Source organism: Mesoplodon densirostris, chromosome 16 (genome assembly GCF_025265405.1).
Source record: "Mesoplodon densirostris isolate mMesDen1 chromosome 16, mMesDen1 primary haplotype, whole genome shotgun sequence".
Taxonomy (NCBI): domain Eukaryota; kingdom Metazoa; phylum Chordata; class Mammalia; order Artiodactyla; family Ziphiidae; genus Mesoplodon; species Mesoplodon densirostris.
In genome coordinates, this window is record NC_082676.1 from 23,808,665 (window position 1) to 23,835,893 (window position 27,229).

A 27,229-nucleotide genomic window follows, 5' to 3' on the forward strand; every position below is an offset into this window, starting at 1 on the left:
CCAATGAGGAAGCAACTGCTATTCAAATCTCAAAAGCCATTAAAGAAAAGTTTGATATATTTGACCTCACAAAAACAAAAAAATCTATCAGACAAGCCAAAAGACGGATGCCAAAGTGGGTACAAATATTTGTAACTGTTCTCACAGCTGATACAAAAGCATATCTACAAAAAGCTTACACAGGGACTTCCCTGGTGGTCCAGTGGTTAAGACTCCATGCTCCCAACGCAGGGGGAACGGGTTCGATCCCTGGTCCGGGAACTAGATCCCACATGCCGCAACTAAAAGATCCAGCATGTCACAACTAAAGATCCCACGCACTGCAACTAAAGATTCCACACGCCGCAACTAAAGATCCTGCACACCACAACTAAAGATCCTACACGCGGCAACGAAAATCCTGCATGTAGCAACAAAGATCCTGTGTGCTGCAAGAAAGACCCAGTGCAGCCAAATAAATAAATTATTATTATTTTTTAAGAAAAGCTTATGCAAATGGGTATGAAAACAACCAACCATCCAACAGAAAACTGAATAAAGGACATGAACAGGCAGGGCAAAGGAAAGAACACATCTTAAATAAAAAGATATTCAAAGCAACCATTATAAGAACAAAGTAATATAAGGGAACTTGAATTAATATAAATTAATGTGAAATGAAACCAGCCTAATAATATACATACACATTAGTATTTCTAGATTCTGGGATTACATGTAAATATCAATTAATTCTTCATACCTTTATGTATTGCCTGAAGTTTTTATAATAAACATTTACGACTTTCATCACACAAGTGTTATTCTCATGAAAAACTGTTTACAGAGTATAATTTTCATTTATATATGCATGTATATGTGTGTATTCTAAAATAACAACAGTGATTTATCCCTGGGTAAAAATAATCTGGGTAATCCTTGTTTTCTTCTTTGTAGTTCTTGGAAAATGCAGAAAATCACAATCATCAAAATTTTTTAAGTATATTAAAATAAATTACGAAATGGCTACACTAGTAGACTGTTTTTTCACTTATCTGAAGAGCAAAGATAAAGAAGTCTGATAGTGCTCTGTACTGACAAGGGCGCTGCTAAGACTGTTCTTTGGTAACACCAGGGAAAGTGTATAGAATATTGCTATGACACCAGTATTTGTCAAAATAATAAACGCACGCCTACTTTGGTCCTGGAATTTTACTTTCAAAACTTGGTCCTACAGGGCCTCCCTGGTGGCGCAGTGGTTGAGAGTCCGCCTGCCAATGCAGGGGATACGGGTTCGTGCCCTGGTCTGGGAGGATCCCATATGCCGCGGAGCGGCTGGGCCCGTGAGCCATGGCCGCTGGGCCTGCGCGTCCGGAGCCTGTGCTCCGCAACGGGAGAGGCCACAACAGTGAGAGGCCCACATAACGCAAAAAGGAAAAAAAAAAAAAAAAAAAAAAAAAAAACTTGGTCCTACAGATACACTTACACAAAATTATTCACTACATCACTGCTAAGATTAGAAACAATCCAAATGTCCATCAACAAGGGAAGAGTTAAATAAATGATGATCCATCCATTATGCAACCATTAAAAAGAATGGGGAAGCTTTTTTACATCTGAAAATGGAATGGTCTTCAACATATATTATTAAATGAAAAAAAGATACTGAAAACACTATGTATTAAAATAACATTGTGTTAAAAAAAGATGGTTGTACAGCAATGTAAATGTATTCAATGCCAGTTCACTTAATGCCACATATATTTAAAAATGGTTAAGATGGTAAATTTTATGTTATGTATATTTTATCACAAAAAGAAAGAAAAAAAATGGAGAGAATATATTTGATATCACTTGTTTAGCCACTGAATGTTTCTGGAGTGATATGCAAGAAGATGACAAGGGCTGCCTCCAGGGAAAGCAAATAAAGTTTTTAAAATGGGCTTCTTATTAAAGCTGCTACACAATTTTCACTGGGGTCCAGCACCTAATGTTACATATTTGTTGCTCTAGGACAAAGGTCAGCAAACTACAGCCCACAGGCCAAATTCAGCTTGAGTCCTATTTTGGTAAATAAAGTATAATATGAACATAAACATGGTCATTCATTTTTTTGTATTGCCTCTGACTGCTTGGGGCAGAGTTGAATAGTTGTGACAGAGATCACATGGCCCAAAGCCTAAAATATTTATTTTCTGGTCCTTTAAGAAAAAGTTTGCCAAAACCTGACTTAGAGCAATTAAAATAAATTTAAATATTAAATGGGTTTCCTGATGCTCATTTTTTTATGTGGTACCCAGATTTCTCAAACATTCATGATTACTAAGTAGGATTTTAACCTTCCAGTGATTTAAATTAGCACTGGTAAATAAAATCAAATAATAATATACATGAACAATACTGCTACCAAATAACGAAAATGATCAAAGAAAACTATTTCTCTAACGTAATCTTTTAGAGAACAAATTCTGAATGTTTTCTAGGGTTGTGCAATTATCAATGTAAGTTTAAAATTTATTTTAAGAAAAAATTATTTGAACTTTCCTAAATGATGAACGTATTTAAAACTAGACGAATACGTTTTAAAACTTTAAACTGTATTGTTCCAGTTAGCTTCCTCTAAATTTATGCCTTTTGCTAAAGTTACTGAGTGGAAAAAGGTACCCTGCTCACAATGACAGGTATAGTCAGAAACTGTCCCTCTATAACGCAAAGCCAGCTGGACAACAAGTGGACAGCAAAGAAGAGTCTTCTACAACAAAACCCAAGGTGTTCTGAAGTGAGCTCGTCACCACCACAATGCCAGACAGGAAGGAAGCCACAGTGCTGAGATGAGCTGCAGGGAAGGTCATGTGGAGCCTGGAAAGCAGGCGATGGAATTCAGTTCCTGACTCTGCCATGTAACAATGGTGTGGTCTCAATTTTTTCAAACTTAGTTTCCTCACAGCACAAAATGGCACTTCAAGCTCTACCCCCCCAAACACCCCATGATCTTTGCCACTTACAGAATAGTCAATGGAGAAAGTACCATGGTGGATCAGAACTGCATCTCTTATACTGATTAGCTGGAAGAGCCTTGCCAAGAGAGGCCTTCGTTACTCACCCACTAATGATTCCTAAGGACAAATGAGGACCAAATCAGGCTTCCAAGGCCCAGAACTGAGCACACGCCCAGAGAGACACGATGAAAACTAACGATCTTCAACATACTTTTATTTATTTATTTTTATTTTTGGCTGCATTGGGTCTTTGTTGCTGTGCGTGGGCTTTCTCTAGTTGCAGCGAGCGGGGCTACTCTTCATTGCAGTGCACAGCCTTCTCATTGTGGTGGCTTCTCTTGTTGTGGGGCATGGGCTCTAGGCACGCGGGCTTCAGTAGTTGTGGCACACGGGCTCAGTAGTTTTGGCTCGCAGGCTCTAGAGCGCAGGCTCAGTAGTTGTGGTTCATGGGTTTAGTTGCTCCACGGCATGTGGGATCTTCTGGAGCAGGGCTCGAACCTGTGTCCCCTGCACTGGCAGGCAGATTCTCAACCACTGCGCCACCAGGGAAGCCCCAACATACTTTTAAAGCCAAACTTAAAAAAAAAATTCTACTGGAGGGGAAAAAAACCCCAAACAGGGCTTCCCTGGTGGCGCAGTGGTTGAGAGTCCGCCTGCCGATGCAGGGGACACGGGTTCGTGCCCCGGTCTGGGAAGATCCCACATGCCGCGGAGCGGCTGGGCCCGTGAGCCATGGCCACTGAACCTGTGCGTCCGGAGCCTGTGCTCCGCAACGGGAGAGGCCACAGCAGTGAGAGGCCTGCGTATGGCAAAAGACAAAAAAACAAAAAAACAAAACAAAACAAAACAAAAAACCCCAAACAAAAGGTTTTCATGTTACATACGTTTCTGAATTATATTCCACTGAGCTTCAGAGATTCTACAAATTGGTGTGTTTTATAAAATGGGACTATTTTAGAAGACAAAACAAAACAAAAAATGCACACTCCAAGCTTAAATGTTAAGACAACAGAGCCCACCAGTACACATAATTCTGTACTGCTAGGCTAACTTATTATTATGCTGTCCTCAAAACAAAGCTTTTCTTCCCATCTCTGATTAACCAAAGTGACTACACAGCATGCTGTTTAGGAAAAGTCCCCATACAATGGCCATGTTCATTAGGCTTGTCTCACAAAAAAAGGAAAACAACTGAGCCACTGAAATGCTCCAAGTTGGCAACCACCGCTCACAATCCCACCTGCATATTAGAGCTCATGGGAAGAGGCCAGCCATTCACATTTTTGAACTTCAAAGTGAAAATTATTCATTTTGAACTTCCAAAACTACTGCTTTTATCTGTTACACATATGGGGGTTCTGTGAAAAGCGTCCATTAGGGAAAGGGGTTCTGATGCTGAAAAAGTGATTTGAAAACCACTGACCTGATGCATACCAAAGGTCATAAGTATCATGAGCTATTTGAGACCATTCATGTACCTTGACTTCCCAGAGGTTGCCATGAAGGCTATTAAAAAAAAAAAAGAAACTCCCAGAAGAATTCTAACCAACATAAACATGACTTACTTAAAAAACTCAGGTTCCCTGGAGTGAGCCAGGCAGCAGCCACGTCCACCAGAACCGTGATTAAGAGCAAGAGAAGGGCCAGAGGCAAGCAGGTGCTGGCCAGTGATGGTCTCCCCAGGCAGGCAGGGAGGCCCCCCAACAGGCACGTCCCAGAAATGGAGACGACACACACAAATGCCAAGAAAATGAAGACTAAGAAACAGACAAGTTATAAAACTGGCCTCCATCTCTTTAGGCCATAAAGAAAATTTACCTGAGAGAGAAGATATGGATCCACAGGAAGATCAAACTGCCCCTCCAGAGATTTGGGTCCCTACTGTTCAACTCCTCACTGTGTGACCACAGGCAAGGCCCTTCCCATTTGTGGGTCCAGCTGGCCCAAGCAGAGCATAAGAGGTTTAGATCCAGTGATCCCTCAAGTCCTCTCTTATTCTATTCATAGGTTATTTATACCAGCCTGAGATGCAGAGGAAGCTGAGCCAGTGAGCAAAGCTCAATCTGCTGCTGACAGCACTGCCTGCCTGGGGCTTCTGACATGACATTATTTTTCCTGGCCTCAGACTGTATTCCCTCAAAATTCCCTCCAAGGACCAGTTTGTGCTCCTCTATACCTGTGTCTCCTGGAAGCTCCGCCTACCTGAATCATGAAGTCATTTTCCTCCTGAACCTCACAGATGCAGCGGACCACTTCAAAATCATAACGGTCCTCCCCATCAAGTTCCTCATCTGGGTTAGTGGTCACGTCAACGTCTTGGCCATACTCCTCATCACTCCAAAGAAAGCTCTCGGAGGAGGAGTCACTCAGATTATCTTCTTCTGAGAGAAAAGGGAAAACAACAGTCACTTTAAAAAATTAGAGTTAGAAAATTTTTTAAAAACCCTAGATTGTCAAGAGTAGAAATGACCTTACAGACCTTCTCCTCTGTGAACTTTTTACAGAGCTGGGAAACACGAACTCCAATCTGTTCCTCAGGCCTGTCATCTACTAACAGCCCGAATGATACGTGCTGCCCAGCAGTGAACTGGACTCCATTTCCTCATTTTCCTGACAGTGAAGCCCAAGGTAAATGGCTGCTCAAGGTCACAGAGCTCACTTGCGGAGAAACTGCAACTCCACATGAGCCACACAGATCATCATCCCTAACGACTCAAACGTGTTCCTTGACCTCACCCCACCCAGCCGTGACCTGGCTTACAGCCCAGTCTGTATCCACAGCCACCTTTAAAACTCTGTGAACAGTGGGGAATGAGGGAGGGGCAGATTCCAGGGATAATCAGAACCAGAATCACTAGATCTTGGTATCTGATTAGTGGTTATTACAGCTAACCTCTACCGATCACTTATTCTATACCAGACACTGTTCTAAGTACTTTCCATATACTTATTAACTACTTTTAAACTCACAATCACCCTATAAGTTGCTAAAGAAGGGAAAACTTCACAAGGTTGACTCAGATTTCCCCAAGCAACCAGGTTAGATGCACAGGCCACCAACAAGAAATGGAGGAACAGGAGGGGCAGGTGTGCAAGGAGTTGGGAGATAATGGATTTGGTTATAGACACACTGGCTTAGAGGTACCTAAGAGACATTCTACTAAGACCAAAGTTGGAGAGAAGGGAAGTTCTGGGAAGGTATAGCTAATGGCCTATTTATTTGATGGACTTCTTGTTTAAAAGACCTAACAGACTACTTGCAGAAGTCCTGAGAGTAGATTACAATATCAACATAAATCCAGCCTTCTCAGACTGCCATGCTGTACAAATGATCAAGCCAGCAGAGCCTCCTTACCGGACATTTTCACTTTCCCTTTGTGGTTTCCAGATTCTGAGCCATGGAGCTGTGGGCTCATATGGACCCCCGGCTTGTGTGAGGACCCACACCTGGTGACAGCAAATGCCTTGGGTGGAGAAGGTTCCTGGGAGGCATCACTGATCTCCTCACTGCAGGGGCATTCTGGAAGAACAAGATCAGGAAGAAATTAGCACCCTCAGACATCACTAGGGCATTCCAGAATCAACCCCATCCACCCAACAGCTCTGCTGTTCAAAGAGCTCAAATGCTCAGAAGCAATTCAGCTAGAACAGATTTAGGGATTAATACTTCTAGCCACCTCCAAAAACCTCAAAACAAAAAGCCTCTTCCTCACCATCACCCTTCTCCCCTTTTTCTGATAAGATTGCTTTTCTAAGCCAGAAGATACTTTGAGAATAAAATGTGGCATCCCTTTAGCTCCCAAGACTGGAACACTGATTTTCTTAAAAATCAGCATTTTTGTTGGGGCTAGACACACACTTTTCAAGAAATGAATCCTTCTTGAAAGGGTTCAGAGATGTGTGTTTCAGAGTTGTGTGTGCAGACAAGTACAGTCATTCACCTGCATATCCTCTCCTACAATGGAGCTTCCATTATGACAGAGCACACCGGCCAACACAGCAAGAGGGAGGGCTTTCTAAATGCCAGTGTGGCCTTGCAGCACCTGGGGTGAGCTGAGCCCGCAAGCTCCATTAAAGGCCTGCTGGCCCTTCCTCTCCTCAGAGGCCAAGACTGGGGAGAAGCAACCCCTCCCTACCTACAGTAAGGAAATCCAAGTGAAACGCCCCAAGGGAAAATTTACCAGGTTTGGTTTTCTTTTTCTTTTTCTTTTTCTTCTTTGGCTTCACCCTCACAAACTCTTTGAATTTCTTCTCTTTATTCTTCTCCTTGTCTTTTGCAGCTAGAATTAAATACAAGTGTAAGTACTGGCATTCTAACATTTTGTTTTCAGTGCCGGGATGTTTATGCTTAAGTAAGCAAGCATGCACAATGTGAAGAACTAGAATGGTCAGTAGAACAGAGTTCCACGTCTGGTTCTGCCTGGGAGGTCATCTTCCATCCTCCTTAGAGCTCTGCAGCCCCTTCTCTATCATCAAGCCTTTAGACCAGAGGCTGGCAAACTCTGGCCCACTGCCTGTTATTATAAATAAGTTTTATTGAAAATACACTATGCTCATTTGTTACATGTTGACCACGGCTGCTGCCACACTTCAATGGCAGATTCGAGGAGTAAAGACAGAGACCTTATGGCCTTCAAAGCTGAAATATTTATTGTCTGGCCCTTTACAGAAAAAATGTGCCAACCCTACTTAGATCACTACTCCTGAACACTGGCTACATATTGCAATCACCAAGGTAGATTTTTAGAAAGTGAATGCCCGGGTCCCACCCACAAAGATTCTGATTTAACTGGCTTGAGGTACAACCTGAACATCAGGATTTTGTTTGCTTGGTTCTTCTTCTTCTTCTTTTTTTTAATAACTGAAGTACAATTCATATAATATAAAATTATCCACTTAAAAAGGAATAATTCACACCTTCCAAAAACCACAACTTCATTCTCTGCTACTTTTCACAGCAAAACTTCTTAAGTTATCAATACTCCCTGCCAAACTTCTCAGTTCAGTTTTCCTAATTCCCCTCTAAAAAGCTTCCCACCTACCACTCAACTGAGACTGTAGTTTTCAAGTTAATAGCCTAACCATTGCAAAAATCCAGTTGTTTCTTCTATCTTATCAAACATATCTGTAGCATTTCAAATAACTGACCACGCCTTACTTTTTAGGTGTTAAGATATGTTTAAGCATACATATATCCTGTGACCTAGCCATTCCACTCCTAGATATTTACTCAAGAGAAAGGATAACCTATGTCCACACAGAGATTTGTATATGAACGCCCACAGCAGCTTTAGTTGTAATCTCCCAAAATGAAAATTGCCCAAATGTCCATCACCAGGTGAAAGGACAAATAATTTGTGGTGTATCCATACAATGGAATACCTCCAACAATAAAAGTCTAAACTATTAATAATATGCAGCAACGTAAGTGAACCTCAAAATAAGTATGCTGAGTAAAAGGAGCCATACAAAATCTAATGCATACTGCATGATTCCATTTATATAAAATTCTAGAAAATGAAAACTAATCTATATAACAGAAAGCAGAATAGAGACTACCTGGGGATGAGAGAGGGGGGAGGACTAGAAAGGAGGAATTAAAAAGGGGCATAAGGAAATTTTAGGAGGTAATGGATATGTTTACCATTTTATTGTGGTAATGGCTGGGTATATATATATGCCAAATCTCATCAAATTATACAACTTAAATATGTGCAGTCCACTGAACAACAATTAAGCTTCAATAAACCTGTAGGTAGGTACGAAGGAAGGGAGGGAGGGAAAAAGAAAGCAATCCAGTGGCATGTAGTACATTCACAATACTGTCCAACCAGCTCTACCCCAGTTCCGAAACATTCCCATCACTCCGAAGTAAAACCACTTACCATTAAGCAGATTCTCCCCAACCCCTCAACCCTTGGCAACCACCAATCTGCATCTGTCTCTATGAATTTATCCACTCTGGACATTTCATATATATACAATAAGTGACCTTCTGTGCCTGGCTTCTTTCACTTAGCGTAACGTTTTCAAGGGCATCAGCGTTTTTAAAAACACTCTCCAGGTGATTCTGATGCAGAATCAAGATGGATCACAAAGCAAGTGTGGGGTAGGATAAGCAGTCAGGTTCAACTGATTTTAACTGAGCTCCTGTGTGCAAATATCACAAACATCTCATTTAACCCTAACAACCACCTGTGTATATCATTCCAGTTTCACAGATGAGGAAATTGAAGCTTGGTGAGGTGATGACACCTGCTTGAGATCATACAGACATTTAAAAACAGGTTCATCTGGCTCTCCAGCACCAAGTCAGCACTACCTCCGAGGCCCCTCTCCCAAACAGGCATCCAGGAACTGTACGGGAGGACGATGGGCTGCATCCCCCAGTTGGCAAGCCTGGCTCTACAGGTAGAAGTTAATCTACTGGCTAAAGAACACAGGACTTAAGGGTCTCTAAGCTCCCTTCCTGTTAAAATACTCTGCAACTGGGAAACAAAGTTCAACAAACAAGAACTCTAGAAAAGACCTTAGTCTAATTTACAGAAGTACTCTTTCTAAGATTAAGAAACCAGAGCCCAAAGAAATAAGGTGACTAAGCCAAAGTCATGCAGTTGATAAACAAAACATGGTTAAATGCCTCCTAAATTTCATTCATAAAAGCTATCAACAATATTTACTTTTCCTCTGATCCTGGAAACAGTCTTCCTCAGGAATAGAAACAGAACAACTCATTTCTGCACATTCGCTTGGCTACAACCACATTATCAGCCACGGTTTAAATTCGTTTATTTAACAAATATCTGAGCATCCACCATGTTCCAAACACCATTCTAGGGAGGAGGGATAAGGCAATGAACAAAAAAAGACAAAAACCCTTGCCCTCACAGAACTACATTCTAGTGGGTGGGGGCAGAAAGCAAGTAAGTCATATAGTATTTTGGGAGGTGATTAGTGTTATGGAAAAAATAAAGCAGGGAAGGGGGATAGTAGGGATGAGGGAAGGGGAGATTTGCAATTTTAACAGTCTGTGGTCAGAGAATGCCTCGCTGAGAAAAGGACATCTGAGCAAAGACCTGAAAGGAGCGAGAGAACAAAACATGCAGAAATCTGGGAGAAGAGTCTTCCAGGCCAGGGACAACAAATGCAAAGATTCTAAGGACAGGAAGGCCTTCAGTGTTCAAGAAATAGGCACAGGGAACACTTCCTAACTCATTCTACACGGCCAGCATTACTCTAATACCAAAATCAGATAAAGACATTACAGAAAGGAAAACTACAGACCATGTATCCAACAATGTATAAAAAGAATTATCTATCACAACCAACTGGGATTCATTCCAGGTATACAAGGAAGGCAGGTTCAACATTTGATAATCAATTAATGTAATCCATCATATCAACAGGCTAAAAAAGAAAAATAATATATCAATTGATGTAGGGTATATGCCCAGTAGTGGGACTGCTGGGTCATATGATAGTTCTATTTTTAGTTTTGTAAGGAACCTCCATACTGTTCTCCATAGTGGCTGTATCAATTTACATTCCCACCAACAGCGCAAAAGGGTTCCCTTTTCTCCACACCTTCTCCAGCATTTATTGTTTGTAGACTTTTTGATGATGGCCATTCTGAACAGTGTGAGGTGATACCTCACTGTAGTTTTGATTTGCATTTCTCTAATAATTAGTTATGTTGAGCATCTTTCCATGTGCCTCTTGGCCATCTGTATGTCTTCTTTGGTGAAATGTCTATTTAGGTCTTCTGTCCATTTTTTAATTGGGTTGTTTGTTTTTGGATATTGAGCTCCATGAGCTGTTTGTATATTTTGGAGATTAATCCTTTGTCCGTTGCTCCGTTTGCAAATATTTTCTTCCATTCTGAGGGTTGTCTTTCGTCTTGTTTATGGTTTCCTTTGCTGTGCAAAAGCTTTTAAGTTTCATTAGGTCCCACTTATTTTTGTTTTTTTTTTTCATTACTCTAGGAGGTGGGTCAAAAAAGATCTTGCTGTGGTTTATGTCAAAGAGTGTTTTTCCTATGTTTTCCTCTAAGAGTTTTATAGTGTCCAGCCTTACATTTAGGTCTTTAATCCATTTTGAGTTTATTTTTGTGTATGGTATTAGGGAGTGTTCTAATTTCATTCTTTTACATGTAGCTATCCAGTTTTCCCAGCACCACTTATTGAAAAGGCTGTCTTTTCTCCATTGTATGTTCTTGCCTCCTTTGTCATAAATTAGGTGACCATATGTGCATGGGTTTATCTCTGGGCTTTCTATCCTGTACCATTGATCTATGTTTCTGTTTTTGTGCCAGTACCATACTGTCTTGATTACTGTAGCTTTGTAGTATAGTTTGAAGTTGGGAAGTCTGAGTCCTCCAGCTCCGTTTTTCTTTCTCAAGATTGCTTTGGTTACTCAGTGTCTTTTGAGTTTCCATACAAATTGTAAACTTTTTTGTTCTAATTCTGTGAAGAATGCCATTCGTTAGTAGTTTGACAGGGATTTCACTGAATCAGTAGATTGCTTTGGGTAGTGTAGTCGTTTTCACAATATTGATTCTTCCAATCCAAGAACATAGTATATTTCTCCATCTGTTTATATGATCTTTGATTTCTTTCATCAATGTTTTATAGTTTTCCAAGTACAAGTCTTTTGCCTCCTTAGGTAGATTTATTCTTAGGCATTTTTATTCTTTTTGTTGCAATGGTAGATGGGACTGTTTCCTTAATTTTTCTTTCTGATTTTTCGTTGTTAGTGTATAGGAATGCAAGAGATTTCTGTGCCTTAATTTTGTATCCTGAAACCTTACCAAATTCATTGATTAGTTCTAGTAGTTTTCTGGTGGCATCTTTAGAATTTTCTATGTACAGTATCAATTGATGCAGAAAAAGCATTTGACAAAATCCAACACTCATTCATGATAAAAATTCTCAGAAAACTAGGAACAGAGGAAAACTTCCTCAACTTCATAAAGGACATCTACAGAAAACCTACAACTAACTTCATATTTAATGGTGAGAACTGGATGCTTTCTCTTAAGATCAGGAACAAGGCAAGGATGTACCCTCTCAACACTTCTTTTCAACATGGTACTAGACATCCTATCTAGTACGATAAGACAAGAAAAGGAAATAAAATATAACTTGGAACAGAAGAAATGAAACTTTATGCTTTAAAAGGAAATTGGCCTTTACTATGAGTAACTCCACTGGAAGGATTTGAGCAAATGTTTGATGGGATTTGATGTACCTTCACCCACACACATATAGAAACAATTGCCCAATCCAGTTTTTGATTTGTAAACTCAAGTTTTAATGACCTTCAAACTAAAGTAACGGTCTCCATTAGCGTACTGAAATGCTAACAGCATTAACCCAATCACTAGCAGAACTGGCTGAAGAGATACCACCTAGGTTCTGGATCCCTGAGACAGAAAGGTCCAGATGCAGGATATAAATTGCCAAATGCCAGGGCATACCCAGTTATCACCTAGTATGGTAGTTCCCTTGGGCTTCTCCAACAACAATCTTTTTTGCATTTCACATTTTATAAAACAGCATCACAACCTTTAGGGAACCCAACAGGCAATTAAGAAAAGGATGGTGAAGTTCATTCCATACAAAAGATTCCTGAAGACCCTACATTATTCAAGCTCACATAATTCATGACTAATATTTACAGAAAATAAAGGCATAATGAACACACTTTCATTGGCCTACCAGCTTTGAAATCATGTGGTTGATGAATTTTGTCAGTTTGGTAGGATTTGTATTAATTCAAATTTTATACATAAGGCTTTTTATATCACACAACTTCAAACTGATCAACTTCAATTTTGCATAAAATACATCTATACCTTAACTTGATTACCACTTTACAGAGGAGGAAGTGAAACTCAGAGAAGCTGCAAGATCATATAAATTGGTGCATAGAAAAGATGAACTCAGACCTATGGGTCTGAGGACTTGGGCCATGTTGTGGGCCCTGTGCACTGTCCCTGATACAGGAAATGAGCATAGGGCATGGATCTGCTCTACAGTTCAACACCACCACCACCCTTTCCCTGGCTGTGCAGATTTTGCTGGGTGTAGCCGAAATTGTGGATATCTCCCAGCATCTCTTCTACCCCTCTTTCACTGTGCAGCATCTAAGGGATTTGGACAGGACTGACTTCACACTCACTTAAACTTATAAGAGTAATCCCATGCCCCTTGTCACAGTCATAGGCTTAGACAATCTGAGCCTGGGCCAACTGGTTCATAAGGCAGGGACAGGAATGGAGTAATCCAACCCGAACTCGAGACTCTGGTCCAAAGTTTATTAAAAGGGTATGCTCTTACTTTCTTGTTAGGTTTGAATGAAGCAGCATGGAGTCTTAAATGATACTGGCTTCCATCCTCTGACCACAAGGGTTTAACCTGAAAACAGCACTGAGAGGTGAGACAACCAACAGGCCTGGAGCAGTACACCTTCCATGGACTTCCCTATTACGTGAACTAACACATCCCCTTTATTGTGGAATCAAATTGAATTGGGTTTCCTGTTACTTGTAACTAAAAGCATCCCAAGTGCTGCAGCTGGTCAGAAATATGGTCATATTAAGCTTTAAAGAGTCCACTCCTGAGGCTTCAATTAGAGGAGTAAGCACTGAGGATAAAAAGAAGAGATATTCTAGGAAATTGTTCTACAGAAACCTGTGTTCTCTGAACACAGAGGGAAGAGAGAAAGCATTCATAGGCTCACCCTGGCTTCTGGATGAAGACTGTAAAGTCACATGTGGCCATAAGTGACAGAGCTCACAGGGAGAACTGCCCAGCAGGGACTAAGCTAACCCAGGTGAGTCCCTGAGGAACAGGGGCAGACAAGGTGACAACAGGCAGAACTCACTCACTCGTTTGGACTACCCATGTGCACAGAAGTCTCCTACAGGGAGGCACTCCTATTCCCCACTCCAAGGCCCAGGGCCCAGGGCCAGGGCATCCTTCCATGGAATCCTAAAAGACAGCAGAGCCTAAAAGTGAGAGTATGTGTTCTGCAACTAGATTCAAATTGTGGCTCCACTACATGCTAGATGTGTCTATACTGGCTCAAGTTAATCCACCTCATCAGCACTTCAGTTTCTAATCCATAAAGTCATCACAATAGTACCTGCTTCATAGGGGTTTTTTTTGAGGATTACACAAGAAAATACAAGAACTTGCAACAGTGCCCGGCACAAAATTAGCTGTTGTTATCTCGTCTGTGATACTCTCTCCCTGGAAGGTGGTACTCATCTGTGGTCAGCTCTCTCTCTGAACAGCTTGACCAATTTGTTCCATGACCCACAGAACAGACACTTGGCTACAGAGCTTCTTCCTGAATGCCCAGACTTGGCTGGACAAAGAGCAACTTCCTGTCAGGGCTCTGGATCAGAGAGCAGCTTGTCGCCTGAGGAGGGCGAGGCTTTTCCAGATGGCCACTCGTCCGCTCCTCAGGCTGCAGGTGCCCATCAGGAGAAATACCAGAGCCCTTCTTGCTCCCTCTATACAGCCTGCTCCCTATTTCTCCCTCGGATCACTATGTTATGATAGCAGAAGGACATCAGACTGCTGTTTCCAGGAGGGAAGAGGAAAAAAATGACATCACCCTCCCCTATGGGAGAACTGCTTGTACACCACAGAGCACTGCCACGTGCCAGGGACAAGCAGTGACAGAGTCTGTTCTGACCTGTACAAGGGGAGGGCAACTCAAGGGCAGAGCAGGCGTGGGTATGCTCTTGGAGGGATTTTCACCACCTATCAGAGGAAATGGTCTCATGGCCTAACACCATCATTTCACCTTGTCTTTTTTTTTTTTTTTTAAATATTTATTTATTTATTTATTTGGTTGCGCCGAGTCTTAGTTGCGGCTCTCGGGCTCCTCAGCTGCAGCATGTGGGCTCCTTAGTTGTGGCTGGTGGGCTCCTTAGTTGCAGCACACCAGCTCCTTAGTTGCGGCATGTGGGCTCCTCAGTTGCAGCTCGCCAGCTCCTTAGTTGTGGCGTATGGGCTCCTTAGTTGTGGCATGCATGTGGGATCTAGTTCCCAGACCAGGGATTGAACCTGGGCCCCCTGCACTGGGAGCGTGGAGTCTTAACCACTGCACCACCAGGGAAGTCCCTCACCTTGTCTATTTTTCCAGCCTCATCTCCAATTAGTCCCCCACCATGGATCCCACCCAGACACTGGCCCAAGGGGGTCCTCCAATAAACCCCTCCCTCAAGCCCCCTGCCTTTTTCTACCTTGGCTCATACGGCAGAGACTGCCATGCATTCTCCAATACCCACTTTTCCCAAAGGGAAAAGAGTACACTTTCCAGCTTCCCCTGAGTGAGCTGTGGCCATGTACAGATCTTCTGGCATATGGGATATGAACAGAAGTGATGTGTGGCACTTCTGGGTTGTGCCCTTAAAAGAAAAAGGCATGCCTCGCCTTTCCCTTCGCAGCTGCTGAAAGACAGGCAAGGTGGTGAGGGATCTTGGTCCACACAGAGAGAGCAACACCTTGGGCTGGTGGGGCACTGAGGAGGAAGCTGGCCCTGGACACCTGGACACCTGCTCAGAGCCACAGCAGAGCCACTGTGGAGAGCCTACAGTTTGACCAAAGACAGAAATAAACCTCTGTCTTAAGCCAGCTTCTTTGGTATTCTCTTTAAGGCACCATAATCTATATCCTAATTAAGCTCCTCTTTCTCCCTTCCCTTTAAGGGGAGAGGGCACGGTTCTGTGAGAAGGCCAGTCTAGAACCACAAGAAAAGATACAAAGAATTGTCCACTCCGGTGCTCCAAGGCTCCTTTTGGCCTAAAGCCAAGGCTTACCCAGAGTGAGAATATGAATGAAATGGATGTAACAACAGGTAATGAGCACAGGTGAGCCTCCCTTTGATCCTCAAATATTCTTTCTGCAGCAAACCTCTACTCAGGACTGAACTCACCTATGCAGAATCAAACACAAGCACCAAGGAAGCCTAAGCTCACCCCTGGAAGAGAATTTACTAAATGGATTCTGGTATTCTATGAAACCTCATTTGGAAAAGCAAATCTAAACTGACCTTCCAAATTAACTTATGTGACTAAAGGCCTGGCTGAGCGAAGAGGAAACATCTGAAGGCCAGAGTCAGAAGGGGTACCTTAGGGACAGACCACCATGGCAGTTTGTTCCTCTCAATGCCTCTGAACTTTGTTCTGCTTGTTCCCAGCACAGGGATCCCTTTCCTATTCCCCTGCCTTCTGGTTCACCCCCTACCTACCCTCACACTTTAAGGCCTAACTCAAACGTCACCTCCTCCTCTCGACATCCCAGCCCCTGCTCTTCAGGCAAAATCTCAATCTGTGTTCCCACAACACTTCACACGTTCTCTGCATAGAACTTAGTAGTTCTCACTGTAGCTGTTTATGTGCTTTTCTCCCCACAAGAAAGAGCCCTGCCTCATTCATACCTAGTCCTACATCATCATTTTGGAAAGGAGGAGATCAGATCTGTGAAGAGCTCAGATCATAAGTGAACAGGAGCAGAATTGCTACTAAGATAGAGTCTGTGGACTTCAGACCAGAACTGCTTCTCCTGCCTAACTTTACCAGCAGGAAAATGGTTGGGGAGGATAGACCCAAAAATAAACCTCTGCAGAGCGTTTTCTGGTCATGCTGGACCGGAAGCCCCAGAAATCTCCATCTGAGAAATCTATTAGAACCCAAGTTCCCATAATCAGAGTACTTGGCATAAAGGGAGTACCTTTTTACAGTAATTGTCCCCAAATAACGTTTCCAATTACAGTACAGTGATTGTGCTGCCCCAAGCAGCACACATCCTGTAACGTTTTGATTTTCACCTAAGCACAGCGTCAAGTCCACACACGGCCTGTGGACTAGCACACAAGCTGCCTGGTGTCAGAGCCTCACCCTGGAGCATCTCCCCAGTTGAACTGCCCCCACTGTCTGAAATTCCACCCCTAAAGATAAGAGCTTTCTTAGAAGCTGAGGTGAAAACTAGATATGCTGAGAGAACAGATGGTCTGTTTAGCTGGTTTCATTCTTTCAAATCTTAAGAAATTTAGTCATCAGATTAATCAAGTATCCAGCAAATCCATGAGGAAATGGAAGAAGACTGATGTGAAAAAAGTGAGGGCAATGCCTGGAACAGGGGGTGCCTTCTGGAGGGCTGGGGCCTCTGGAATATGCTGAATATGCCTCTGTGTTTGCTCTCATTGGTATCCAGCGACGTGATGAAGGCTGAACATGTCTACTGACCCCAGTTCACAGATGGTGAGAACTGAGGCTCCTGCTGGTTAGTGGCAGAGGCAGGACGAGTGGCCAGGTTTTTCATTTCCCAGCTAGAGCACAGCAAGATGAATGGTCTAGTTTGCTTCAGCCTGGGAACTGCTGGCAATCTCAGCAATCAAGCCTGGGAGAGCTGTGAAATCGTCTTTGTGGTCTGTGGGGTCTGACATGGGGGTCTGTGTGGCGGGGGGGAAATGTCCCTTTCTGGCTGCACAAACCTGCTCTCCATCTGAGAGGGTACAGGAATGACCAGGCTATACCCCAACATGGGTGAGAGGCCTGTGTGGTACACTCAGCCACCAAATTGACCAGTTTTACAAAGGACCAGCAGGGGGGTAACAAGTTAAAACACAGGGATTTAAAATACCCTTCTGTTCCCCCTAAAGCATTTTGTAACTGTCCACCCCTGCCAGCCTGGCAAGTATTCCCATAGCAGATCTTGTTATTTTAAAACCTGTCAGGCAAATTTTCCCTATTCACCAAGGGACTTCCAAACCCCAGTGAAAGGGATCCTTCTGTACTGAGAGAGAATTTTAGAAATCCCATGTCGGTATATTGGTATGAGACCCAAATGCAGTACATAAAAATAGAAAATCACTCACTCAGGTTTCTTCATTTTATCAACATGGCAACACCTTGTCTATCGGTCTTGCAGCTTATCAGAGGTCAGCTGAGTTTAGAACTCAGCTCTCTGACTGCCTGGGTTAATGTTTTCACTAAGATAAAGGCCTAGTATTTATTAAGAGTTTACTGTAGGCCAGACATTGTGCTAAGCATTTTACATTAGGTCATTTAATGTAACAAAGTTCTGAGGTAGGTAGGTATTCCCATTTCACAGATGGAGAAACTGAAGCTCACAGTTCTTTGCCCAAGGTCACAGAGGAAGCAAGGGGTGGAGGCTAGATTCAAATTCAGGTGTGCTGACTCCAAGCCTGCTCATATTACTCAACACAAATCAAGACGCTCAAGTACAGTTAATCAGGAATTCCAAAACCAAACAAGAGGTCCGCACACCCTCTTGTGTGGGAACACCCACCCTGTACTCAGGGCAAGGTGCCTCCTCAGACAATTACCATGATTATGTGTTATAATCACCATTCAGATAAGGAAACAGAACCCCAGCACCCCAGGAGTCTCCTTCCTGCCCCACTTTCAGTCACTCATCCACTTACCCCCAAGGAAAACCACCGTACTGACCTCAAACATAACAGATTCATTTTAATCTGTTTTTGAACTTTATATACATATCTACCATATCATATATATGAGTTTATGTTAGCTTCGTTGGCCCAACATTATATTTGTGAGATGTTGGTGGGTATAGCTGTAGCTCATTCACTCACTGCTGTATAGTATTCCACTGTATCAAGACACCACAATTTATTTACTCGATTTATTCTTCACATATTTATTTACTGTGAATAAACACTTGAGCTGTTTCCAATTTAGGGCTCTTAAGAACAGTGCTGCTTTGAACATGTGTGCACATTTCAAAATAATTTTAAATGCCTAACATAAAGACCTTTCCAGGATTTTTTGGGGGGGCAAGTAGTTTAACCTCTATGTTACATACTAGAAGGTGAGGGATTTAATCAATACCACAGAACTTCGAGTGGCAGAGCTGGGTCTCAAACTCAGACCTTCAGGCTCCCCGACCACTGCTCCTTCCTTCCTTCCACCACAGCACTGAAAAGGGAAGCAGGAGGGGAGGGTGCAGACTAAAGTCAGAGGTCAGCTGACCAGAGCCAACCAGCAAGCCAGGCCAATCCACAGAGAGAGGGGCTCAGAGAGAACCGTCCTCAGAGCAGATCAAATCCCTCACATCACGGTTTCCTCTCTAAGGCTGTCCGAGAATGGCGCTGCAGTGGGAGCCCAGCAGAAACAGGGGAGGTCTGTAACAATTCCGACTCTCATCTAAAAAGTACAGAACAAACGTTTTTCTCCTTGAGAAAAACAAGGAGATAATCATTTCAAATTCCTAAGATTGGGCAAACTTATGTCAGATAATACCAAAAGCTGGTGGGGATATAGACAAATCACAGAGCTGACAGGAATGTTGAAGTCAGAACCACCATTTTCAAATACATTCTGGTACATTAACTAAAACCCTTCCATCTAGCAATTCCTCTTCTAGGTAAATACTCAAAAGAAATGCTCACGCACAGGGGATGTGTACACAGGCAGTCCCTGAAGCATCATCCATAAAAGTAAAAAACTAGAAACCTCAATGACCCTGAGTAGGAAGGGGTTAAAGAAACTCTGGCATACTTAACTATTGTTTAAAAAAAAAAAGTTACACCTACAAGGGGGGATGGGCGTGCCCAAAACCCCACAATACACCAGCTGAAGAATCAATGAGATCCACCTACAGGTTTCAACCGGGATGAAGATGAACATAATGCTAAACAAAAAGCAGCAAGTTCCAAAAGAGTAAGTATAATATGATACTATTTATACATATTTTTAAAACACACAAAATACTCTATCATTTACCAATATAAATGTTAATAACACTTGAAAATACTATATGGAGAGGAGGGATAAACTGGGAGACTGGGATTGACATAAACATACTACTTTATATAAAATAACTAGGGCTTCCCTGGTGGCGCAGTGGTTGAGAGTCCACCTGCCGATGCAGGGGACACGGGTTCATGCCCCGGTCCAGGAAGATCCCACATGCCGTGGAGCGGCTGGGCCCGTGAGCCATGGCCGCTGAGCCTGTGTGTCCGGAGCCTGTGCTCCGCAATGGGAGAGGCCACAACAGTGAGAGGCCCGCGTACCGAAAAAAAAAAAAAAAAAAAAAAAAGATAACTAATAAGGACCTACCTCATAGTACAGGGAACTCTACTCAATACTGTGTAATGGTCTATATGGGGAAAGAATCTAAAAAAGAGTGGATATATGTATATATATAACTGAGTCACTTTACTGTACAGCAGAAACTAACACAACATTGTAAATCAACTATACTCCAGTAAAAAATTTTTTTAAATACTAGACATTATTTCTCAACATATATGCATGTATTTGGGAAAGCATAAAGGGAAAGAAAGGAAAAGCAATTCAGGGGGTTTGTACTTCATCCTAGTGTTTTGTTTCCCTTAAAAAAAAATCTGAAGGAAATATGGCAAAATGTTAACATTTTTTAAGTGTAGGTGGGGGTTAGATGCATACATGTTTGCTATATATAATCCTGTGTACTTTTCTATACATTTAAAATATTCCAAAATTTTTAAAATAAAAGACTAAAGTCACTACAATATTTTTTACCTATCAGATTAGCAATAATTTAAAATTTGATAATACTGATAAGATTGTAAAGAAACTGATGTGCATAACCAGTTGGTGGGAGATTACAAACTGGGACAAGCTCTTTGAAGGGTGATTTGGCATCATCTATCAGAAATTTAAATATGCATACCCTTTTCCCAAGCAAATCCCGCCTCCAGGAACTTATCGCATGAATTTATTCATACAAAAGAGCAAATTAATCTTCAGGAAGGTTTACTTTGCTTTAGCACTTGGTAAGAGTGAAAAAATCGGTGAATCATAATTTTCTGTAGGAAAATGTTTAAAGTCCAGTACACCCATACAATGAAATAATGGCCACTGTCAAAATGAGATAGAGCCACGTATCTATACTGACATGAAATGAGGGCCAAGGTATCTTTAATGAAAAAAGCAAGCTGCATATGATACCAACTGTATAAAAGATATTTTCTATTAGACATGAAAGAAATGTGCAGTTTGGATACGCACAGAAAATATCTGAAAAGTTATAAAAGAGTTTGCTAAAAATAGGTATATCTGCAAGGGAGGTGGGGCTACCAGTGGGAGGGAGGCCTTTCCCCTTAGTATTCTTTTGTATGGATTTTACAGCAATCATATGTCACTTTTATATTGGGGGGCGGCGTGTACAAAAACTTCAGATTCTAAACTTAGAGCCACTGAACTGGAATGCTGTAAAGCAGGGTCCAATAAATCTGTACTTTTTTTTTTTTTTTTTTTTTTGCGGTACGCGGGCCTCTCACCGTTGTGGCCTCTCTCGCTGCGGAGCACAGGCTCCGGACGCGCAGGCTCAGCGGCCATGGCTCACGGGCCCAGCTGCTCCGCGGCATGTGGGATCTTCCCAGACCGGGGCACGAACCCGTGTCCCCTGCATCGGCAGGTGGACTCTCAACCACTGCGCCACCAGGGAAGCCCAAATCTGTACTTTTAACAAGTCACCCAGTGACTCCCAGGCAGGTGAGTTGGCCACTGCTCCAGGTGAGACCTGGGCCAAGTGACACATGGAGGGGAGAAAAGGATCTCACTGACAGGTCTCTCTCACGTTCTCAGAAATAAGCTTGCCTCCAGAATGAACCATGCATTCAATGGCAGAGAGATATAAACTTATCTAAAGGACACAGAATGGCCACCAAAGCCAGTGGGACTGGCCAGTAAGACATTATTAACATCCCTAAGGAATCAGTGGCCCTAATAAAACAAGCACTGCCCAGGCAAGAGGATGCTCCCATCTAACAACTGAGCCTGTCCTTTCTTCTCTGTTCCAGGAACACCCACAACCAAGAGCACCAGGCAGAATGGGACCTCGGTTTCCTTTTTACTCCCCAGAAGAGAGGCATTTGATACAGTCATTGAATGAACAAGTCCATCTCTCTGAGCTGGAGGCATCTCTAACTCCAGTGCTCTGCTCCAATGCTCAATAAACAAGGAGTTTGGGTAGCTGTTGGCTTCATTGTCAATAAATAACTGGCACCTGGCATTGAGCATCATCCACTGCTATCTGATTCAGACCACCCTGCTGTGAGAGATATCCATCCACTGGTGGGTACCTGAGCAGGACTCTGGTGAAGTCACTAAGGTGGAGAGTGCTGCCATGCCCTGCAGCCCACATGGGGAGCCCCTCCTGGGTGACTACTGGCCAGCTGGCCTTCCTCAGGCAGCTCCTTTTAGCTCAGTACTTGGGCTCGTCAAGTGCACAGCTAAACTGCCTACAGGTAGTCTACAGCTAGTAATCAAGCTGCATGGGCCAATTCTGTGGCCACCAGCCATATGCAGCTACTAGCACCGGAAATGTGGTTAGTCTGAACTGAAATGTTCAGTAAATGTAAAACACATACTGGATTTTTTAAAAATTTTATTTTATTTGTTTATTTTTGGCTGCATTGGGTCTTCGTTGCTGCGGGTGGGCTTTCTCTAGTTGTGGTGAGCAGGGGCTACTCTTCGCTGCAGTGCATGGGCTTCTCATTGTGGTGGCTTCTCTTGTTGTGGAGCACGGGCTCTAGGCGCATGGCCTACAGTAGTTGTGGCACGCGGGCTCAGTAGTTGTGGCTCACGGGTCCTAGAGCACAGGCTCAGTTGTTGTGGTGCACGGGCTTAGTTGCTCTGCGGCACGTGGGATCTTCCCGGGCCAGGGCTTGAACCTGTGTCCCCTGCATTGGCAGGCGGATTCTTAGCCACTGTACCACCAGGGAAGTCCCACATACTGGATTTTAAAGGCTTAATACAAAAAAAGGAATACATAATAGCTTATCAAATAGTAATTTCTATGCTGATTACATGCTGAAATGATAGTATTTTGGATATTTTGAGTTAACAAAATTTATTAAAAGAAATTTCAGGGACTTCCCTGGTGGTCCAGTGGTAAAGAATCCACCTGCCAATGCAGGGGACGTGGGTTCGTTCCCCGGTCAGGGAACTAAGATCCCACATGCTGCAGGGCAACTAAGCCCACACGCCACAACTAGAGAGCCCATGTACTGCAACCACTGAGCCCACGAGCTCCAGAGCCCACACACCACAACTAAAGAGAAGCCCGCGTGCCACAACGAAGATCCTGTGTGCTGCAACTAAGACCCAACTCAGCCAAAAAAATAAATATTAAAAAAAAAAAGAAAGAAGTTTCACCTGTTTCTTTTTACGTTTTAAAATGTGGCTACAAGAAAAAGTTACAGGCTGACTCACATTACATTTCTAATGGATAATGCAGCACATATGACTAAGAAACTGTCACTTGACACATTATGTCTTCACAGCCTGGCTAAGAACTGACCTCTCACAGGGTCAGAGATCACCTTAGTCTGCATGGCCCTGACCTGCTGTCTGAAACCCAACTCTGTACTCCCTTGGGAACACTGTCAGATGTCCCAGGAGTTCCATATACCATCTAATGCCTATGTATTTTAACAGAGAAGTTCAAGCCAAAAAATATATAGTGATGTTACAATTTCAGGTAAAACGAAGCTGGGAAGCTTGCAGAATTTACTGGAAACTCATTAATTATTCTGAAATTCCCAAGGAACATGTAATTTTTCAATTTCTGTAAGTTTTAGAATAAGACGTGAACATGAGATTTTATGGTAACCCTTACTACCACTACTGTAGTTTCTATGTAAAATAAACAGTGTTGTTAGAAAATACCTTCAGTTGCAATTATGACAAAATTGGACCCAGAAGCAGAATCCCACATCACCTCTTAGTTCTTCTGTTCTGTTAGCAGGGATGGGATGACTGCACCCATGCTGTTCTGAGCACTAGTTCTCCTGCTGGCTTCTAACAGAGCTCCCTTTCCTTGATTGTTCCCACTCCATACCAAGAGTACCAAGACCTTCAGAGGCTAAGTGACTTCTCAAGGTAACTTGAGCAGCAAGAGGTGGAGGTAAGAATGAGAGTCAGGTATTTCTACTTCCTCCAAGAAGGCTACAACTCCACAAGGCAATTCCTGAGGATCCCTTGTCATTTTCAATTTTGAGGGATTCAACTGGACCAGACCAACCTAACACCCACTTTCTGTGTCAGCCCTTCATGATACAGATAACAACCCAGAACCAAAATGCTTACTTGGGAAACTGGCCGAGACCCGCTTCCTGGTCAGGCTCTCCTGGCTGGCCTTGTCTGAAGCTGAAGAGCCCCTCGTCTGGACATGCCTCTTTCCTGAGTTCTCCTCTGGCTCTGGTGACTTCTCCATTCCGTGGAAATACTTCATGTGATAGTGCAACAGTTTGGCTTTGCGGAAAAATTTTAAACAATCCACAACCTTGCACCTAAACTTGTGATCTAGGTCGACAGCTGGTGCTTTAGATGTCACAAAATCATCTGTTTTCTTACAAGTATTTGTTACTGAAAAAAACAAAAACAAAAAAAACAAAGATCCCTCATGCTTATTCGAACTATTACAATACATGCATTAACACAACGCATGGCAACAGAGAGTGAGAGAGCAGCATGCATATGTAGACGGAGACATCAATGACTACTGCTGTTTGAAAGAATGGTGTAACTTCAGGGTAAATAACAGAGACTCAACTGTGATTCATCTTTTGAAAGAAGAGATCAACTTTTTTTTTTCTTTTTTAAAGCAGCCACACAAGTTCTCAGGGTTTCAGAAGAACAAGGGAAAATCCTAAAAAAAAAAAAAAAATCAGGGATCCAACCTAGCACTTGTTATTCATAGGTTGGACCAGATTCAGACTTTCTACCATCCTGATACCTTTGTGTAGACAAGACTAGAGAATATTCTGGTGGGATCTCTTTATGAAACTGAAAGGATCTTACAATGGTTTTTGCACAAGGAGAGTAACTATTACAAAGCTTTTAGTATTGAGCTTTTGAGATTTCACTACCGTGTACTCTGATGAAGAGGATTCAGAAAAGAAGAGGAAAAAAAGACAACCAACTGAATGGAGCTGGAAGGCATGTGGAGAACTCAGAGAACTCAATGATCAAATTCAAAGAGACAAAAAAAAGTCTGACACCCTCTCCCCAAACCAAATAAACTGAAGGCAATGGTCTGTCATGAATCAGTGACAAAAAGTAATGCTGTCACAAGGAAATCATGAGTGTTAGAAACTCAGTTTATTGAAGTCCCTTCACAATGCCCTCACCCTAATGAGAGCAATCACCATAAACTCAAATCACTCCTACTCTACAGATTAAGTCACCCAAGAATATCCTGAATGGACGGAACTTTCTTGAGTGAATCAAATTTTTCCTAAATGCAATGACACAATTTCCATTAGAAGCGAACAGCATGGTGAACTTTTGGTAAATATTATGATTACTTTTTCAAGTACCATTCCATAATCAGAAGGAATAAAAAAAATTATTAAGCTCAATCTGAATCATCCTCTACATTTCAAAATCAGCACTAGGGTATGATTATAAAACTGGTAGGCTTGGGACTTCTCTGCTGGCACAGTGGTTAAGAATCCACCTGCCAATGCAGGGGACATGGGTTCAAGCCCTGGTCCGGGAAGATCCCACATACTGCAGAGCAACTAAGTCTGTGCACCACAACTCCTGAGCCTGCGCTCTAGAGACCATGAGCCACAACTACTGAGCCCCGCACGCCTAGAGCCTGTGCTCTGCAACAGGAGAAGCCACTGCAATGAGAAGCCTGCACACTACAACAAAGAGTAGCCCCCACTCGCTGCAGTGAGAGAAAGCCTGCATGCAGCAACGAAGATCCAATGCAGCCATACATACATACATACATACATACATACATAAAACTGGTAGGCTTGATGATCTGATGGCTTCTGTTACATAGGCATTTAAACAAGTAACAAATTATATACACATACACATGCCAAAGCATAATGCCTTAAATCACTTTCTATCCATGACAAGAGACATAACAAAGAGGTTCAAATCAGATACAGTTAAGAAAAAGTAACACGAAATGAAATGGAATACACACTTCTCATACAAATAGTTGTACAGGAAAAACAAAAAAGTCAGTGAAGAAATTCAAAATTCAAACCTCCAATACACCCTAAAATTCTTTCTTAAAATACAAACAGGTCTTCCCTGGTGGCGCAGTGGTTGAGAGTCCGCCTGCTGATGCAGGGGACACGGGTTTGTGCCCCGGTCCGGGAAGATCCCACATGCCACGGAGCGGCTGGGCCCGTGAGCCATGGCCGCTGAGCCTGCACGTCCGGAGCCTGTGCTCCGCAATGGGAGAGGCCACAACAGTGAGAGGCCCGCGTACCGCAAAAAAAAAAATACAAACAGTTTCTGTGGAATTTCCTCCCCTTCGGCCTATTAAGTTGAACCATACAAACTTGCCGTTTTTGTAGGTTAAGAAAGGTTAGATATTGGCCATTTCATATGGTCGAACCTAATAGTTCCTTTTCCATCTGACAATGTTTCCAAAAAATCACTGCAGAAAATTCCACTTACCACTGTGTGAACAAAGCTAAGGTTTGAGGAAGTCAGAGAGCATCAACCCTGCCTACTATCACCTGAGGACCTCAGCAGTCAAGTTCAGCTACAGTAAACTCAGCCATCCGTTGGCTTGTGTTTGAAGCCCTGTTTGTGATCAACTTATTTATAATAGAAAAGAAGAATGCCAAACTACAAATACCTTTGAATTTTAAAAAAAAAAGTTAAAAATAATGAGAACTTTGAACCAATTCCATGAAGAATTGCCACTCTTTCTATTCAAAACCTTTGCACCCTTGTGTACACACACAGGCCATTTGCATAAGGCAAAGACAGGATGGTGGTTAAAAGTGTGGGTTCTGCAGCTGGACAGCCTGGTTCAAATCCTGGCTCCTCTAATTACTCCTGCCTCCTCAGTTTCCTCATGTGCGTAGCGGAGATAGTAATAACAGTAACTACTTCAATGAGTTGTAAGAATTAAATGAATTATGTGCAAAGATTCTAGAAAAACATCTGGCGCATAATAAGTGTTCGATAAATATTGGCTCTTATTACTATATAGTTATCATTTTGTTCAATATCCTGTGATAAACTAGAATGGAAAAGAATATTTAGGCGTCGGGAAGCGCTGGGGAAAAGGCCTGTGGGCCACCGGGGGACTCCTATCTTCATGGAGTTAAAGTCTTCCCGTCTGAGGAGCAGGCGCCCAATCCCGGGCAGACCCAGCACGTGGACACCGTAACTGCGCACTTCAGCTTCCCTCCTGCACCCGAGGAGCCCCTGGACCTGGAAGGGG

General features: G+C 42.6%; 1 protein-coding gene across 9 annotated transcripts in view; it reads right to left on the minus strand.

The window, feature by feature from the left end:
- Positions 1 to 27,229, minus strand: part of PHF20 (PHD finger protein 20) — a 136,130-nt gene that overhangs the window by 20,300 nt on the left and 88,601 nt on the right. For 8 of the 9 annotated variants that reach the window (XM_060120355.1, XM_060120356.1, XM_060120354.1 and 5 more), the window contains 4 exons: positions 24,112 to 24,390; positions 7,157 to 7,255; positions 6,331 to 6,495; positions 5,178 to 5,356 (listed from right to left, as the gene is read on the minus strand). In XM_060120355.1, the coding sequence (XP_059976338.1) occupies positions 5,178 to 5,356; positions 6,331 to 6,495; positions 7,157 to 7,255; positions 24,112 to 24,390 (722 nt within the window). The remainder of the gene's footprint in view (positions 1 to 5,177; positions 5,357 to 6,330; positions 6,496 to 7,156; positions 7,256 to 24,111; positions 24,391 to 27,229) is intronic. The other variant, XM_060120361.1, reaches the window with a different exon arrangement.